The 15321-nt window shown below is 32.6% G+C and overlaps 1 protein-coding gene across 4 annotated transcripts in view; it reads right to left on the reverse strand.

The window, feature by feature from the left end:
- Positions 1-340: 340 nt before the first annotated feature.
- TMEM59 (transmembrane protein 59) overlaps positions 341-15321 on the reverse strand; it is a 21467-nt gene continuing 6486 nt past the window's right edge. For 2 of the 4 annotated variants that reach the window (XM_006919236.3, XM_006919234.3), the window contains 6 exons: positions 15098-15192; positions 13419-13571; positions 11810-11891; positions 10862-10943; positions 7355-7463; positions 341-1570 (listed from right to left, as the gene is read on the reverse strand). In XM_006919236.3, the coding sequence (XP_006919298.1) occupies positions 1415-1570; positions 7355-7463; positions 10862-10943; positions 11810-11891; positions 13419-13571; positions 15098-15192 (677 nt within the window). In that variant the 3' untranslated portion in view covers positions 341-1414. Of the gene's footprint in view, positions 1571-7354; positions 7464-10861; positions 10947-11809; positions 11892-13418; positions 13572-15097; positions 15193-15321 lie in introns of all 4 variants that reach the window. The other 2 variants (XM_006919233.3, XM_006919235.3) reach the window with 1 other exon arrangement.

The raw sequence follows: 15321 nt of genomic DNA on the forward strand, positions 1-15321 counted from the left end.
GACTCCTATAAATCTACATTTTGTGTATTTCTCCTCAGTTTACTTCCTTGGATATATTTCAGTTAAACCTGTTTGTGATATTAAGGAATGTGAGTACGTACTATGGGTGGGAAACAAGATGATCAAGCTTTTGGGTGAACCCCAAATCACTCCTCATGTTTTGTAACTGTTTTCTTACAATAAATAAGAGACAAGGTCTGCTTGATGACTGCTTAGTAATTCTTCTCTTCCCCATCTCAATGTGTTCACATACTTTGTAAACCTCTATCTTTCAAATCTAGACAAACTATTTTTAAAACCAAAACCTGCATTTTGTGACCAAGGTCTTACTTGTTAATTGTTTTTTTTTTTTTTTTTTTTTGACTCAGACAAAGCTGATGACTTAGGCTGTAAGGTTAAGTATATGACTCACTCATTAGACAAAAAGCACTACTGCAGTGCCAGCATGCCCCTGTAACGAAAATATGTTTGCAAAGTTATTTAACATTTCATGGTAAAATGACACTGAATCATGTTAAGATTCTGCCATACTATGTTACCTGATATCATTCTTATTTTTAAATCTATAATATTATAAAGGAATGATAATAATAGCTTTTGCCAAGTGAAATCTATACTTAATTCTATACCATGAGTCTAATTTTACTGTCAAAATGAAGTTTTCTCTGAAAATATCTTTAAACTTATCCTTGAGATGCTTTCTAACAGAGAAAAACAATCTTTGAAAAGACTCATCAACAAAAATCTATAGCCTGTCCAAATAACATAAAATGCACTTCTGAGAGGATCAGTTTTGCTTTGAGTTGTTCCCTAATTGTCATATTATATAGCAATAGATAGAAATAAAACATTTCATGATTTTCGCATGGGTTGGGTATAAGTGAGGGAAGATCTAGAAAATCAGGAGTATATTAACTCAAATTTCAGCATATTTATTCTTCAAATAAAATTTTAATGATTTCAGTTCAATACAACTGAAAACGTAGTGTCATTAAAGGGCATTTCCTGCTAAATTTCAAATTATAGGTTGTGGGCCATTTCTGAGCAGAAGCATCATGTTCTACTGAGTATTCAGCTTATTAACTAAGGTGATTGATAGCATCATGGTAAGAGGTGGGGAAGAACAATGATCAGCTCACATAATCTGGCTAAAAAGAAAACAAAAACAATGCAAATAATAATAAAGTGGCTAGAGATATTAAAATTAAAATACAATCCCAAATATCCATCTCTTAAATTATTAGAAAAAAATTATAGGTAAAGTTACAGCAAGTACAGTCTTCATAAATTTGGGTAACTTTATTTGCATTTTTTAGTGATTTTAAGTCCTATATCCAATGAAACCATTTTTAAAAGCTCTATGAAGAATGGAAATTTAGATGTCTATTACACTTTTCTTTAAAAAAAAAAGAGCTTAAATTTCTGAGTGAGCAAGATTCACTTTTGTAGGTAGAGGCCCTGCTTCTTCATGATCTTCAGCTTTAGATCTAATAACCACAAGAGAAGAAGCTGGATATCTGTTTAATTTTTGTTCATTCACAAATTCCAAGTCACCATAGATACTCAGCTTCTGCAAAAGAAAATCAATGCATATTAGTAATTTGGATAATGAGGAACCTCTCTAAGTAAGTTTTCAAATAACAATTTAATCTATGGGTATTTGGTAAAAAAAAAAAAAAAAAATTCTATAAACATCTTCAAGAATGAAGAATACTTTCACTTAAAGTATTACAGATACGTGATGCAGCTGCCAATGATGGCCAAAGAAAACTTTCCACTTGTCCCAACCTAAAATATTTAGAAATATAACAACTGAGTGTCAAGAAAATTGCTCACTTTAAATGGAGTTTAGTGTGGTCATACCGAAAGCATTGATTCTGGATGTTTGATGCCTTAAATGATCAATTCCTTTGAACTCTTAGCTCTCTGACCAAACTGTCAAATGATTTGGGGTAAGTTTCTCTGCTACCAAATGTTTTAACTTAATACATTTGGAAAATATGTGCTATTTTAAAAGGCTGTGAGTAGAACAAAGAATATATAAAAAAACATTTTAACACTGATAGAAAAGTCTTCACAAACATATAAAAGCTCCTCAAATTATTACTATCATATCTGAGAAGATAGCACAACAAAAGAAAAAAAGAATAAAAACATAAAACAGAATCACTGCAAATGTCATAAAACTCACTGGAGTACAATGGGAATATCTAATATCTTTTGAAAGTAGGTCTGTTTAGATGTAGATCTATCTCCTAAAGGAGGAAAAGTGAAGTGAAAAATTTTTACTAGGAAATGAGATAGATTTTGTTAACTCACTCCTATGGCAATTCTCTGAATCATGAGTTAAGAACTGAAGTGCTAACAGGGCAAGAGACTAAAACCACAGAGAAGTACTTAATGTTAGAAAGGTGCATTTAAAAGATGTTGCATAAAGAGCACCTTTATGAGTTTAAGTACCTATCAATATTGTTACATGCTACAACATTGATTAACCTTGAAAACACTCTGCTAAGTGAAAGAGGCCAGTCACAAGGGACCATGTATTGGCTGACTATGGCTAAGGGTGGTGGTGGTGGTACTTGGGAGGAAATGGGGAGAGACTACTGAGTATAAGATTTTTTTTTGTGGTGATAAAAATGTTCCAAAAGTACTACTGTGATGGTTGCTTAATTGCACATGTTTCAGATATGGTCTGCTGCCTACTATTTCAAGGCAACGACTTTTCTGCAACAACAATGGCCCAGTATCCTCTACTTTTCTAGTAAGAGAATATCTTCCAGACAAATTCCGTGATGGATGGATTGGACATGGATCTGATACAGTGTGGTCTCTTTAAAACCTAGAATTAACATGTGATCATTTGCTGGGTCATTGTGAAAGAAAAACTTTCACAACTCTACCTAGCAATATTTAAAGGCCTTGAAACAGCAACCAGGAACTGTTTAAATGATTTCAAACATCAGTATGGAAGAAAATAAAGAGATAGAGGTGAGGTGAGGAGATAGTGTAAGAGAATTCCTTATCCATCGGTAGGAAGACAGTAAATAATGTCTAAAGTTGATAAAACGGAAAAATAGCAGATAAAATTTTAAAATGGTAACTACTTGGAAAATTTTAAATAGCTATTGATTATTGTTTATCTGAGAAGTGAGGAAGAAGAAGGTTTAATTTGTTACATGATTACTTCTAAAAGTTAAACAAATTCAGTGAGTAAATACATATTTGAGTTTCAGGCATGGCTCTCCACTAACCAGTTATGTGATCTAGATAAGTTAAATATTTTCTAAAACTCAGTTTCTTAAAAAAATTTAGATTAAAAAGCTGTGGTACTTATATTATTTTTTGATCATCTGACTCTTTTATGAGACGTATAGCTTCTAAATGGCAAGGTTCTTGGTCTTGTTTTATAGACAAAGGAAATATTTATTATAGTTTAAAACATGTTCCACCCTACTTCCTGAGTCCTAGAAGCCTTTAAAATTTATCTTCCATCTTGATCTATTCTTCATTGTATCTTTAACCCCTTAAACAGAGGCTGGCACATAAGTTATCCATAAATGTATGTGATTTACTAATGCAAGTGTTATTAAGAGTCTTCTAAAGCCCTTTTTAGCTGACCACATGAAATCAGAGGATCATAGACTTGACAAATATAGCAATAACTGTTGCTATTGCAAATTTCTGAGGCTGCCTGATCTCTAGAAAGGAATATCCAATATTGCTGAACTCTGTTCTTATATGTCAAGTTTGACCTGCCTGACAAGGACCACTATGGATAACAACTCTTTATTTTTTTTCTTAAATAAATAGCTCAACAAGAAAAAGTGTCATCCCACTGTTTCAAAAATGGCATCATAAATGCGAAGGAACAGAGGAAAAAAAGTGGAGAAAAGAGGATAAAAATCTTTATATCGTTACTCAAAATGACACTGTTTTAAGATTAGCCAAGGAAATGAAATTTTTTGCAAACTTGATATATGAGGACTACCTAACTACATGCAAAGTAGGCTAAAGATAAATTATTTCAGAGCTTTCCTAAATAAGAAAAATAAAGCTACTCGTAAGTTTCTAAGACCAAAATTCCTGACCTTTATTACCACCATTTTAAGTTTTGTTTATAGTGACTGAAAAGGAAGCTTTTTATATTTCACGTTTAAGCTCCAAGAACCAGGTCTGTACTGAAGAAATATTCCTTCAACAAGCTTATGATTTCCTACAAACATAAAGGATCATATATGTAAACAACATAACACAATATAAATAACACTGCTCATAGATGAATTATACTTATAGGACTTAAAATGGAGTTTCATGTTACTATGGAGAGGGGTCGGAAATAAAATCATTGAAAAGGCTTTATGAAAGTAAAGTTTAAAATAGGTGGCTTTTGGCCAAAAAACTGAATAATTTTTCTAATGCTAAGTTCTCATTTTTATGGTAAACAAAAGGGAAAATACCAAGGAAGGAGTACTTACAATATATTTTTAAACAGGAAACATTAATGTGTATTAAAAATCATTTATACTGAAAAGAAATCCACTAAAATGGCAATGCAATATTTCTGAATGAAAGGATTTTTTTTCTGCTTCTTTATCTGTACTTTATAAATTTCCACACTAAATATGCAGTATTTTTATAATAAAAATATAGTTGAAACATTATTACCTAGCCTAAGTGTGGTTTCACGTACAAAGTAAAGCCTAAAAGCAGTGAATCTAAATGGCTGTTTTCCATACATTTTTCTAGAAAATACATCTCCTTAGAAAAGTATAGGCTCTTTAAGGGTGCAGCCATAATTTTAATTGTTACAGACAGGAAGAATAGTTCAGAGAGGGGCAAGAAAGTAACATCCAGTAAGGCAGAATTTAGAGAGAATGTAGCAGCTATCAACAGGACTCCACACGGGTGTTGATGCCTTAGGCTTTATGATCACAGGGGTCTAGGCAGTATAAGTGGGAAAAGTGAGGTATTCCTTAATGTACTTAGAAATAAGGGAAGATAATTTCTCACAGAATTAAAGCTATACAATCAAAACAAAATTTATCATAGCAGAGACAACATCTAAAAGGAAGAAAGGTTAAGAGTTATCTGAAAGGGAGTGAAAGATCTCCAGATCTATAAGATGTGACCACCACAGTGAGAGGCACTAAACACTAGAAGAGGAGGTCACTTACATAAGTCAAGTAAGTAAGTGAGAGGAAAAACTATGAAACATCCATCTAAGAACAATGTGGATAAGAGAGAGTTTGGGCATCCTGGCTCAAAAACACAAATCATGCAGTCTCAGTGGCGTTTATCTTTCTAGTGTCAGAGGGCACACATAGATCAGCTCCTGATAAAAATCACATAATCAACTCTTCCACTTATGATTCCAGAATCACTAAAGAAACTTAAGAATACTGGCTTTGGAGTCATACCACATGGGTTCAAATTCTGGTTCTACTACTTACTAGTATGTGATAGGGGCAATTAATACACTCTCTCTTGCAGTTTTCGTATCTGGAAAAATGGAGATAGAATTTCCATTTTTCACAGAATTAGTGAAAGGACTAAAATGAGCTAATTCATATAAAACATGTAAAACAGTGCCTAGTAGAAAGCACTCAACATTAGTCAGTAGGCCTGGGAACTAGAATCCAGGTTGTGGTAGATTTAAGGTAAATTTCACCTGAGGCCAGCCATTCAAAGATTTATTACTATAGGTATTTAATTTGTTAATATAGGATTTAAAATGCATGGGGTAACTCAAAAGGAAGTTAATAGGCACAGGCAATCTACGTAAGATGTATAATTTCATTTTATAAGGAACAGTAAAATGATTAAAATATGGACATCAGAACTAAACAAGAACACAAGTAGGTAATGCAGCTAGAGGATGTCATCAGTATATTCATAAGTAGATGAATGTTACAGGAATTTATGCATTTTCTAACACTTCCACAATTCCCAATCCTGTCCAACTTTATCCAATTTATTTAATTTCCTAATTTAAGCTCTTTTAATCGAGTCAATTCCTTATAGTACTTCCCTAACAGTAAGCTTATTCTTGTCTGTACCTGGGAAAATTGCCTACCCAGGCCCCCCTAATCTCTACTAATCCTTACCTTACTATCCATTCCTCAAGGTTAAGGTCAAGATCAACATTATCTAAAAGCCTTAATTGATAATTCCAGTACACAGTCTCTGCTTTCCTTAACACTTTATACATTTATTATTTTTGCCACTTAACCACTTTATCAGACATAGGAAAGATGGTACACAGGAAAAAAAACAAAGGAGTTGTGAGTCAAAAGACAAGAGCTTAATTCTAGCCTCAATACTTTCATTGCTGTGTTATCTTAGGAAGGTTAACTAGACTTTGTAAGCCTGTTTACTCATCTACAAAATGGATATTAAAGCCTGCTGTAGAGTACTGCTGGACATGTAAGATATATACTTTGTCAATTTTAAAGAACTACAACATCATGCTGTCCCAGTTTCTAGTTGCCTATATCACATAGTTTTAATTAAAATATATATATATATATTACCTTAATTATTCATGTGTAACTCTTACATTAAAACATATCTTAATAGTCTATTAAGACTGTTGTCAAGCACCACACTAGGCACATGCTAATTGCTTATTATTAGGTTCTATTTTAATTTCCCTCCTTTCTTCTTTTCTCTCTTTTTCAATTGCACTTTGGAGGCACAAGAGAATTAAAGTTTATTTCAGCTGGATTTAATATCAATAAACATTATTATACTACATTTAGTTATATAAATAACTTTCCTTGAAAGCTAAATTGAATCATCAAATTGCAGACTTTTCCCAAAACAAAACTTCTTTACCTTAACAGTTATGTTTCTTAAGCCAGTTAAATTTTAATTACCAAGGAAGCCATGACAGTCTTCTGTCTGAGTTATATACCAGAACATGTTAACTCAAAACCAAACATTCTAGTCTTGCTGCTTCTAAAGCAGCAATTACTCTTTAAGATTTGTGGCAATTATTTAAAATTTTAAGTGATCCTAAAAGTCTTCTTTCTTAAATATCACCTTAGAAACTGATGTCAACTGGTTCTTTTCGGTCTCAAAGAACCAGGGAGGGAGACACTTTATTCAAACAACCAATGTATATATAACTATGGTAGTTAGCACTACGAAAAACTGAAGAGCAGTGATTCTTGTGCTGCCAACTTGTAATTTTCATGTGTACCAAACCCCATGTGTGTGACTAAACCACCAGATCTTCTCTCATTCTATTAGTAGAGAGGCCTTGTTTTTCTCGTTAAACAAAAAAGGCATTTAGAATGGTAAATCATATGGCTCAGTCTTCCAATGACCTAAGTGTTAGAATTAAATTTACCTCAGAGGGAACATACTGCTCCACAGCTGTAGCAACAGTTGCACAACAAATCCAGAGCAATACCATCACCGAGAGGACAAGAGTTGTGGTTAAAATCCACCCAGAGTTACTGAAAAAATATCAACAATTAGTCATTTTAAAATTTCATTAATAGGAGATAATAATTAAAAGCAATCAACCTTATGCACTTAGTTTAATAATACAATTTAAACTTTAGTGAACTATCCTTAAAACTATTTTTAAAAACATAGTTATAAAAGGAAATATAATAGCTATTATATTAGGGCGGCACAATGTCCTTTCCTCCATTTCTCAAGTTTCTGTAACATGCTGTATCACTTTTATAATTTAAAAAATCAGACATACTGGCTCTGCTAAATGTAAAAAATTAGAGCAAATTACTGTTAAGGGTATTGAAATACTAAATGAAATAAGACAAATGAAATTGTCCTATAAATGGTACACTACTATAAAAATGTCATATATATTATTTTGCAAGATATTATGATGATACTCGCTTTAAGAAAATTCAATATTCCAGAGTTAAGGTGTAGAATAGGTAAATTATGAAATCATTTGTTTTATAAAGGGATCCACAAGAGGCTTCCAGAAGTTAGCTTTTCTAGAATAGATCAAATACTTAATTTGCTACAATTGATGTATATTTCAATTTACAAGAGTACATCTAGTATGAGGGCATTCTGTACCTATAACAGTATATCTTAGTAAAGATATAGTTATATTTTCTTTTATGATTAAAATATCTTCAGGTAGAAAGCCAGTTACAAGAATCAGCAACTAAAGCTCTTCCCATAATTGACCTAATATTTGCCAAACTATAAAGATTCCAGGAACAGGAAAAAAATCAAGCTATTTTTAGATAGTTAAGAGTCTAATTCTGAAAAACTATGGATTTAAAACAGGTAGTCCAATTTTCATATCTGTGCTCATACAACACTAATAAAATACCTGGACTTACCACCATAACCCATTCACTTGATGGTTTGTCAAAACTTGAACATGCTAAGGAAAAAATATGTATAGTCATTGTTCGTCTCCTAGCAAAACAGGCAGAAAATGCACTGCATCTAAAAGCAGAAACTCCTATGTGATGTTTTAAGTATTCCAATTTAGAAAGATAATAGAGTAAAAAATATTTTTTAATAAAAAATACCTAATTTACATATTCCAGCTCTAATCTGGGTACTAAGGAATTCCCTTCCATGAAATGAGAAAGATATATTTGATATGTGGATTCCAGTAACAACTAGTTAAGAAGGAAAACTGGAGCTCATTTTATAAAGTCAATCTGCTTCTTCAACCTCCACAACAAAACAATCCTACAGATTCTTGACTATCGCCATTCTCTCTTGCTCTCCTTATCCATTGCCCTAGTTCAGGCCTCATAATTTCTTGCCTGATTTACCAAAGTTCTCAAATCTGGTCCAGGATTCTTCCTGATATTAAAACGATTACTTTCTTGCTCTTATCTAGTTTCTGTCTCTCTAGCCTGGTCAAATCTCCGATTCACCTGATTCTTCACATGTATTAATGTATTTTACACATTCTTTAGGAAGCCAGCGTAGCTGAAAATAATTAAACAAATGTGAAGTAAATAGCAAAAATCTCTATTCATCATTAAGACTTACTTTCATCTTATCTGTAAATTCTCCTTTTGAAATCTCTGACAGACTTAGGTATACTCTCTGTACTGTGTATATGAGAGGTGTATATATGTGTATACAATATACAGCAATTATTATTGTGTTGTTCATTATTTGCATGCTTGTCTCTACCATACCATGCTAGACCTAAAAACTCCACAGAGGCAGAGACAGAACATCTTTTCTTAGGTCTCAAGTCCCTAAAACACTGCCTGGTATATAACAGACTCTGGAAAAAGAAATGGCAAGTGAAAAAATGAGTGCGATCTCAATTTCTATTGTGGAAGGCAAGGGTACCTTCATAACAGCTATGTGGTACAATAAGAAGCACTGTAGTAAGAGTTAGAAGACCAGATTCCACTCACTGGTGATCTTGCATGCAATCATGGAAAACCATGACCTTTCAGAAAGTAGATAGCTATGGCACAACAGGATGAGTAGAAGATGTAGAATTAGAAAACCTGGGTTTGAATTTTAACATAGTAAATGTATAACTTTGGGGGTAGTTGATTCACCTCTCTGATCTACCTACTTATCACAGGGTATACTGTTCTAAGAGTCAGATGAGATCACTGAGGGGAAAAAGCATTTAAAAAAGAATACTTTTTATTAAAATGTAGAATAGTATTATAATAATTCATGTTTATATGCAGAAATTTCATAGGATTGAATTTATAGCTATAGTTAGTTGTTTCCTAAGTTAAACATCTATAAAATTATTTTTAAAATGTTAGATTTAAAATAACATAAATAAGACAAAATGTTAAAGGGTACTAAGTCACCAATAAGATGCCAGGTTGTATAGTACTGAGACTAAATCATAACTTAAGATTAGACAATTACATAGCTTTCATAAAAGTATCAAACTGCAAAAAACAAAATCCTAAATAATGGAAAGAAAAATTGCTGTTTTTCTGCACACAGTCAAAAGCAGGTTTAGAAATGAAGAGAAGGGAAAATTTAAAGTTAAATCTTCATTCTCTCACCCAGTATAGAAATTTGTTCAGTAAAAGGCATTAACTTTCTAGGTTCCAATGTAACCACACTGATATGATAAAACCTGTCAAGAAACTATTTCTATCACAAAAAATTACAGGAAGCATACAGTTTAGGCTAGTGCAGTGTTACACCTGAAATAGAACAGCCCACAGAGCAGCTGGCTTACTGCTCTACCTAAGTGCTTGGCCTGGTACCTGACACAGGGTAAATAATTATCAATAAGTGTTACAGTCCGCTTTCTCTTTTTCTTTAATGGGGGGTGTCTGGGGAGGACTCATATCAGAATTCTTGAGGAGTGGAAGCACACATACTTTGATAAGACCTTCATCCTCAGAAGGCTTGATATTCCTTCCTAAGAGAGCATAAGGTACCCATTACCACTGCCTACCCACTTTTCCATACTTAAGAATCCTTGGCATAGAGCTGACACATCTTAGTATATAGAACACGAAGCCCTCCTTAATCTAAAGCACTTTTCTACCTCCCCTAGCTTTGCGTGTAGTCATGCAGCTAAAAACAAAAATCCAACCCCCAAACCATTAACATATACTTTAAAATTAAAGCTTAATTTAAATGGCTGGAGAAGCACATTTCTTAAGATAAATCAAGGAATCCTAACAAGAAAGCTTTTGTACTGTAAAAAGAAAACTACTTGCTTGGGTTTTATTACAGTACTATGCATATTACCTTTTAAAGACAGTAAGATATCCAAAACTACAAATTTGGTAGGGAAAAGGTACTTTTGAACGGCTTACAATAACTTAAAAATAAGAAAAAAGAACATATCTCTCTGATACAAGCCGGATTTGATCTCTTATACGCATAAATGAAGAGGAATACATACAGAGAGAAGCATCTTAAAAAGCCATCACTTTCTCCATCTTCAAGATAGTTTCTCTGTGCTTGTGAACTTCTCATTTGTAGATCTGCTGAAATAACAAGGTACATGTTTATGATATCCTATACTCTAAAAGACAGTCTCAAATGACTAATTCTAGATCTGTACACTGTACAGATATTCAGTTGTCTTTAAGTGTAATCTGATACATTTTATAATGAATGCAAATTCCTGTGGCACATCAAACACTACCTGGATATTCTACTGCATTAAGGATTTCCTATTTTATTTTCAAATTCTCATTGCCATTGATGCTTTCAATTTAATTACATGTAGACTTGAGCAACAGACTTTGGTTTGTTCTAAAGTTAAAGATTGCTTTATGTTATTATCTACCCACCAAAATAATGAGAAAGTTAATTAAGTCAGTATCTAAAAAAGAAGGTATGAGCTAGTACATTTTAAAACAAAAGCTGAGCTTTAGCTTGATGTTTTATATTCCTATGAGTTAAAATTCACTTCTAGTATAGAAATAGAAATAGATTAAGAACTCACACTTTCAGGGTCGTTTCACTAGTAAGTTTATTGGGAAATATCAGAATATTTCATTAGTTTATATTCAAAACATCCTTCAAAGCAAACTAAATGTTTTTAGACTAGTAGTTCCCAAAGTATGGTCCCCAGACCAGCAGCATTAACAAAATCTGAGAACTTGTTAGAAATGCAAATTCTCAGGTCCTGTCCCAGATCTAGTAAAATTCGAAACTTTGGAGGTGGGGTCTCAAAAATTTGTTTTAACAAGCTCTCCAATCCAAATGTTCATTAAAGTTTGAGAACCACTATTTTAGAAATTATTTGTTCGTCTTCCATTGGTGTAAAAACAATCACACAACCAATTCTACCACGACCAGATTTGACTGCTAATGTTTTTATCCCAAGCAACTTAAAACTTACAGGACATTTTGCTTAGTGATGATTCTTTCAAATTCGTAGGCTCCTGCTCCAACTGTGTTGCATACTGGATTTCTGGCTTAGACTAAAATGATAATGAAAGCAATTAAGTCATTTGTACTTCTTAAGCCTTTCTCAGTAGCAAGTTCTATAACACATCATCTCTATAAATATTCAAATTGAGTAAAAGTAACAGAAATATGGTATAAAAAATAAAACACATTAACCACAATATATTTTAATTGCACATCCTAAACATCAGATCTAGTGCCTTACAAAGAAACAGACAGATTTCTCGCACCATCAAGTATTTAGTCAGTTTAATTTCCTGACAACATTTTTTAAAAAAGAGAAAAAAAGAGAAGGACAAATTACAACATACTGCATTAAATATCATATCCTGTAAAAATGAGTTCTAATTCTAGTTGATCAGCAATAGTTTAGCAGACTGTCAACATTTTTGGCTAAATGCTTATTATCTCTATTTTTTCTCATCTGAAATATTCCATCCTTAAGTATGAGTAATTCATAAATTACAACTAAATACTCTATACTTTACATATATCACTCATCTCTATCCTAGTTATACTCAAGTTGACACAAAGAGAAAAAGAGCTAATTTCACATCTAATCAGGTATAAAGGTGGCCTCCACTCTAAGAGTCAACCTAAGCTTTAACTTAAGTAGTTTTAAGACAGATTCAGAGAAAATTCTTTGTTTTACTTATTAGAGACCCAAGGCTCAAGATAGTGCTAAAAATCACATACTAGCCTTATAGTAAGCCACTCAATTAGCAATAACAATTAAAAGATTCACTTTACTTAGTATTACGAGAAAGACAGTGCCATAACATAATTTGTGGGCTGGTGAACATGAAGAATTCAACTATGGTATTAAAAAGAAGACAGCACGGTATAATGGTATATGAGCCTTGAAGCTAAAGTGACTTGAGTCTGAAGCCTATTCTTGTTACTTATTGGCAGGGTGACTTTAAACAAGTTAGACTCTGTTTCCTCATCAATAAAATAGGAATAATACAACCTTCTGAAGTTGTTTAAAGATTTAAGATAAAATATGTAAATCCCTAGTACATAAGAACCTTCAAGAAATAGCTACTATTATTATCATATCACATAGTAAATAATGAGGTAGGAAAAAGTTACTCCTCTAGAAGGTAACTCTGCTTTTTCAAGAAGCTTCTTATAAGAGTTATGAGGAAAAGCACGAAAAACAACAAAAATTATGTCGTATTGCTTTTCTCTAATATCCACGTGATGTATATTCATGCCACTATTTATATTCAAAGTATACTGATTATTCTTATCTCCCATATCTAGAGGTTTCATCTTATCAACTTAACCACTATAAAATTTAGAAAACTCAAAGAGTTCTTGTTAGACAAAGACCGATGATCTTTAGATAGACTTCCAATGGGCAGAGAGAGGGTAAGTCACTGCGTTGTGATACCCAAAGTTTACATTAGACCAAATAAATAATTATTATTTCATGATAAATATTTGCAACTGAATACATGCTCTATGCCAAGACATTAATTTAAGACATATACATTTATCGTTGGTATTTAGATTAATCTATGAAGCACAGTTATCACCTGGAATATAACTATTTTTCCATCATCAGCCTGAAGATAAAAAGTCCATGAAGAGGTTATGAAGCTCTGTGCAGAGTCCATCATGTCACTCCAGAATGACCTTACCAGAGTTAGAGGGAAGAGTAGATGCATTTTCGGCATCAAAGACATGAGCTTTAAAAAATAAAATTAAATTATGATAAATATATTATTTTTTGTATATGTATATTCAAGAGAGCAACATAATTAAGATTCTCCAAATCCTTATTGGGACAGAGTATAAACAATTAAGTGAATCTGCTATAATTGTTAGCATCAGAGGAAACTCTTAGTTATCTATGCAAATTAACTATGGTAAAGCTTAAAATCCTTTGAATTTGCCACCAAACATATCTGTAAACTGCTTGTCACCTGTATCAGAATAAAAACCTTCTGAATCAGGTCCAAAAATGTGGAGAATTTTAAGATTTCATTAAATAAGGCCTCAATAGGTAGAAGGGAAAGGGATAAGTCATACAATTCTCATCTTTAATGCTTTCATGAAAAAGAAATCATGTATTAATGAACACTGATGGAAAGAGAAAGGAAAAAATCAATCGATCAATCAAAAGAATATATGTATAAAATGTGAAACATCTAATAACAGGACAGGGTGAGAGAAGTATTTATGGGCTGAATATACATGTAGTAAGCTACTGGTAAGATCTTAACATTAATTGGTATTATCTCCTTTCCAATTCTGACTCATAAATGTACAAAATATGCATATCATTTTTAAGTGAAAAAGATTAGAAACAACCTATATATCCACAAATAAGGGAATACTTAAAAAGTGATACATCCATACAAGGGAATATTATGTAGTTAAAAAAATATTCTTTATGTATATTTATATTTAAAAAAAACTATATCCTTGTATATACATAATCTATCTGTACTGGTAACCCTGTCCACTTTAATGGAGGACAAGTAAGTGCCTAAGACATACAGAGATAGGACACTTTTCACTCTATATTCTTTTTACTTTTTGAGTTTTGTACCATGTGGCTATATTATCTATGCAAAAGTTAATACAATTAAGAAAGCACATGTTTGGAGTATAGAGTACAAGGGGTGGAGAAATATAACAGATGACATAGGAACGGTAGGTAATCAGGAGCCAGGCTGTGATAAGTGGTTTGGACTTAAACCTGTATGCAGTGGGAAGCTACTAAAGTATATAAGATAGGAGTATGACATGATGAGATTCCAATTGAGAAAATTAATATCTGGACACAGACTAAAAGAGAAAGCAGAAGGGGTTATAGTGGGAAAATAATATGGAAGTTAATTTAGTAATATAGATGAGAAATGATGACAGTCTGAGCTAAGGCAACTGCAGTTGAGATGGAAAAAAAAGGACTCTGAACTATCAATTCCCCTGAGCCTCAGTTTTTTCTTATGTAAAATGGGGACAGTATCTTCACTAGACCATGAGAAAAAACAAAATGAGATTATGGATGTGAACATATCTTTTAACAGTAAAGCATTATACAAAAGTATAATTGATATTTCTATTTGTAAACATATAATCTGTTTGCTGAAAACTAATTATAAAATATAATACTAAAATAGGATCAAATAGGTTATAAACATTTCAGTACAAGTGAGTATAACCTAAGCAGGCAATTTTGAAAGGCAGTATTAGTATTGTTCCGTACTTGTTCTTGTCTCAATTCAGCAAATGGCAGCTGATTCTGGCAACCAAGATGGCAAGCATATTGCTCATCAGATTGGGAATATGCTTCTGTACATGCTGTAAGAGAAAAACAGTCAAATTACGAGAGAGAGAGAGAGAGAAAGAGAGAGAGAGAGAGAGAGAGAGAGAGAGAGAGACAGAGAGAGAGAGAGACAGAGAGACAGAGAGAGAGAGAGAGAGAGAGCG

This window comes from Pteropus alecto, unplaced genomic scaffold, assembly GCF_000325575.1.
Source record: "Pteropus alecto unplaced genomic scaffold, ASM32557v1 scaffold25, whole genome shotgun sequence".
Lineage (NCBI taxonomy): Eukaryota > Metazoa > Chordata > Mammalia > Chiroptera > Pteropodidae > Pteropus > Pteropus alecto.